Raw genomic sequence first — 3,844 nt, 5'->3', positions numbered from 1 at the left:
GTCATATTGTGATCTTCCCTCCTCCCATTTCTTTTTCTTGTCAAGATTTTGGGCACATATGCACACACACCTGGCATGTTTCTCAAACCACTGGAGCTGAAATTCAAACCGTGGTCAGTCACATGAGATCTAGCTCCCAATGCACAGTGCTTAACCACTGTATTATGGGACTGGCCCTACAGTGTCCTTATTCTGAAGGATGAAATGTGAAGAAGTATGTGTAGGTATTGGACAGATAAACTTTAATGAATATTTACTAAAATAATTTTTTTTAATTTAAAAATTTTATTCTGATATTTCCAGACTAGAAAAGAAAATTCCTGTTGACACTGAACCTAGATTATTCATTGTTAACATTTTACCACATTTGTTTTATCCTCTTATTCAGTCTTCTCTCTCTCCTCTCTCCCCACTCTCATTCATTTCCTCCACATATACACACATAATACATAATTTTAAAAATATTTTGACAGTAAGTTATAGAGACATTTTCTAACAGAAAATAGTGCAATAATGAAAAGAAGACTGAACACTTACACAGAATTGTTATCTATAGACCTTATTCAGATTTTGCCAACTGTGCAAACTACACCAGAATTTCTTAAGCAGAGAAAGGACCTAATCAATCTTTTCTGGGTGTGAATAGGTCGGAATGGCCTACTGAAGCCTGGAGTAAGGTGCAGCCAATGGGGATGGAGCTAAGGGGACTTTCACAGACATCCCACCTCTCTTGCCAGCCCTGAGTCCCAATGGTGCACATCTCTTTGTTCTTCAGGTTCCCTAGAACTCCCTTGCAACCTTCCACACCTCTGGCATTGCTTAACCACATTGTCCTCTAAATCAACATTGCCTTAGACTGATTGCCCAAGGCAGCGGCCTCAGGATGCTTCCACCTCTTGTGTACCTAGCATAGTTTGGAGGATCCACAGAGCTCTATCAATATTACATAGGTGAGATTGCTATCTCATAGAATTTTGGGGGAGTCCACAGAGATCTCATCTTTATCCCCATTTACAAATGAGTAGCTGAAACTCTGAGAACTCCGAGTTAGGGTCAGAGCTGGGAGGATGCTCCATTGGTTGGCTCTTGGGCCTGGTGTCTTCTCCATATATCACATAGCTCCTCTAAACTCCCCTCCTCACAGGGCAGTCGTGATCTGCACATAGTATACAGAGTGCGGTGTGGGCAGTGATGCTGGAAATGTTACCTCAGAGAAGCTGTTTGCCTCTGGAACTTACAGATGAGTTTTTCTTTTCTAAGGCTGCAAAGTGGAGTCCATCTACCTGAATGTGGAGGCCAAGAACATGCACTTGGAGAAGCCTGAGGTATGTGGGGGCTTCTATGCCCCCAAACTGGCTGTGGACACAGCACGTGGTAAAAGCACCTACCCTGCAGAGGCTTCCCCTTCTCCAAAGAGCCTGGGTGTTCAGCATCCATAGGTGGCAGAGCTAGCACCCAAAACTGTAGAAACCACAGCTCAGACTTGAGGCACCATAGAGATGCAGGCCTAGGGCAACACTTGCCAAAAAGGTCTCAGGCTGAAAATACATTCTTCTAGGCCTGCCTGGATCAAATAGGGGAGTCTGGCACCGAGGACAAAAATCAGGGGGAGGGACTGGGGCCTTACACTGCTGTCTCCTTCCTATTAATCTTGGGATCTCTTTACAGAATATGAATGTCACCCAGGAACCTGAGGAAACCCTGGGCACTGTCCCTGCCCACTACTGAGACCTTCTCAAGAGGCCAAATTGCCTTTGCTCTCAGATTTTCTCTATCCCTGAAGTTCCTGCCTCTGCCCTTACTCACATGCTCAGATACCACCAACCCACTTAACATTCAGCCTAAGCTTCATTCAGCCTCAGTGGAAAAACTTGGATTCCAGAAAAACTCAACAGCTTGAGCAAGGTCCCTAAGTTACAGCCACAGGCTGTCTAGCTCTGCATGGAGCTTTGTATTACTTCCTTAATTATCCTCAAAGTCACAGAGGCTCCTCTCACCGCAGCAAAGAGGATATTGTGAGGCCTCCTTTCATGTCCATAAGACTATCTCTGTGATGATGGTCCTGTGGAGGTGGGTCTGTGAGGACTTCCTGGAAAGATGGGTTTCTAGACAGCATTTCCAGAGATGGGAAAAATGCCTATGAGCCCATTCTTTATGGGCAATGTAGCTCGGAATATGGTATCTTTCTTCTCACAGACTTTGGCCCCTGGCCCTTATTGTTCTTTACTCCTACTCCTGCCTCCATCTTCGAGTCACTTTACTTTCTACATGGACAGTGCAATCAATGCCTTGAAATCTCAGACCTTCATCTCCAAGAACAGTCATCCTCTCACTGCACTTCAACTACTCTATCTGGACCATGTCATCACTTGGTGTTCTACCTCCTCTTCCTTAAATGCAACTGTCTGACCACCTACACCTTCTCTCATTATGTAACATTCCTCAATGCCACTCCAGGACACCTAGCAGCATATCTATCACATAAGTCATTGAAGTGACATTTAATAAAATAACTAGTTCTTGGGTTTCAATAACACTTGTGTTCACTGATCCTTCTTTTGTTTTAAAAATTCATGAGCTGGATTTACCCACATTTCCACCTGTTGAAAGCCAGTCTGCTCCTCTCCATATAAACATGTTGACCTCTCCTCCAATACAGAAAAAAAAGCACATCTGCTGATAATTCACTTTGCAATTTCAACGTTTATTTCTGATACCAAAACTTGACAGCACACAAGGGGGAAAAAAGGCAATAGATAAGGAATAGCAAATAAATTTATCTTGCATGCCACTTTCAGTCAACAGGTTGTGGCTCTCTAGATAGCTGTGTTAGAAGGAATCTGAGGCTTCAGCCTCACTCAGGGGAAAGACTATTGCAATTGATTAGCAATATCTGTGAACATAAGCAAGAAAAAGTAAAAAAAAAAAAAAAAGAAAGAAAAGTCAATGATATTTACCAAATAGTAAGGAATATAAATACCAAATAGTCCTTCCCCACACTTCCCTCATCTCCCCAACATGGATTTTCTAGGACTCCTAGCTCACACATATAAATACAACCTGATGGGCCCTATGTCCTCCAAAGACCCTAACTGTTCAATCCAAAGCGATATACCTACCCAAGATCTCACTCAACCCAGAAGAAACCAATGGCACCAAAGTTGGCAGCAAAGTTGGCACTGGCTGTACCACTGGGGCCGATAATGGGACCAGCGAAGGTCTGAGGAAATCTGGAGCGGGCATTCTGGTGGTATCTAGCCCAGAAGGTAAATGGGATTCTAGACCAGGGATCTCCAAAATCTCCTTCCTCATCCCAGGTTAGCAGCTCAAACTCAATGTCATCCCAGCTCCACGGCCCAGATACAGCCTCATCGCCAATCCCCATGCGGGTTCTTGCTTCAGCCCGGGCCTCAGCCTCAGCTGCAGCAGCATCCAGAGCATCCAAGGCCTCATCTGCAGCCTCCATAAACTGTGCAGTCCAGTCACGAGGATCTCTCTTCTGAACCTGAGATGAGGAACAAAAAATAAAACAAAACCTATTCACAATAGCCAAGATATAGAATCAACTCAAATGTCCATCAAGAGATGGCTGGATAAAGAAAATATGGTATGTATACACTATGGAATGAAATACAGTCTCAAAAAAGAAGAAAACGCTGCCATTTGCGAAAATATGAAAGCTAAAGGACATTAAGCTAAGTGAAGTAAGAGAGAAACACTGCATAAGTTCTCTTAAATGTGGGTTCTAAAAATGCAAACCAGAGTCACAGAAACAGTAGAATGGTGGTTGCTAGGGGCTGTGGTGAGAGGGTGGGAAATGCGGAGAAATTAGTTAAAGTATACA

At 43.7% G+C, this 3,844-nt stretch overlaps 1 protein-coding gene across 1 annotated transcript in view; it reads right to left on the bottom strand.

Annotated features, from left to right (window-relative positions):
- Positions 1 to 2,683: 2,683 nt before the first annotated feature.
- Positions 2,684 to 3,844, bottom strand: part of MAGED1 (MAGE family member D1) — a gene marked incomplete in the record, with an annotated part of 9,135 nt that continues 7,974 nt past the window's right edge. Inside the window, 2 exon segments of the mRNA XM_014583282.2 lie at positions 2,684 to 2,893; positions 3,120 to 3,499. Coding sequence (XP_014438768.1) covers positions 3,128 to 3,499 — 372 coding nt within the window.

The sequence above is a fragment of the Tupaia chinensis genome, unplaced genomic scaffold, assembly GCF_000334495.1.
Source record: "Tupaia chinensis unplaced genomic scaffold, TupChi_1.0 Scaffold144230_1, whole genome shotgun sequence".
Taxonomy (NCBI): domain Eukaryota; kingdom Metazoa; phylum Chordata; class Mammalia; order Scandentia; family Tupaiidae; genus Tupaia; species Tupaia belangeri.
This window is presented reverse-complemented; position numbering and strand designations above follow the sequence as displayed.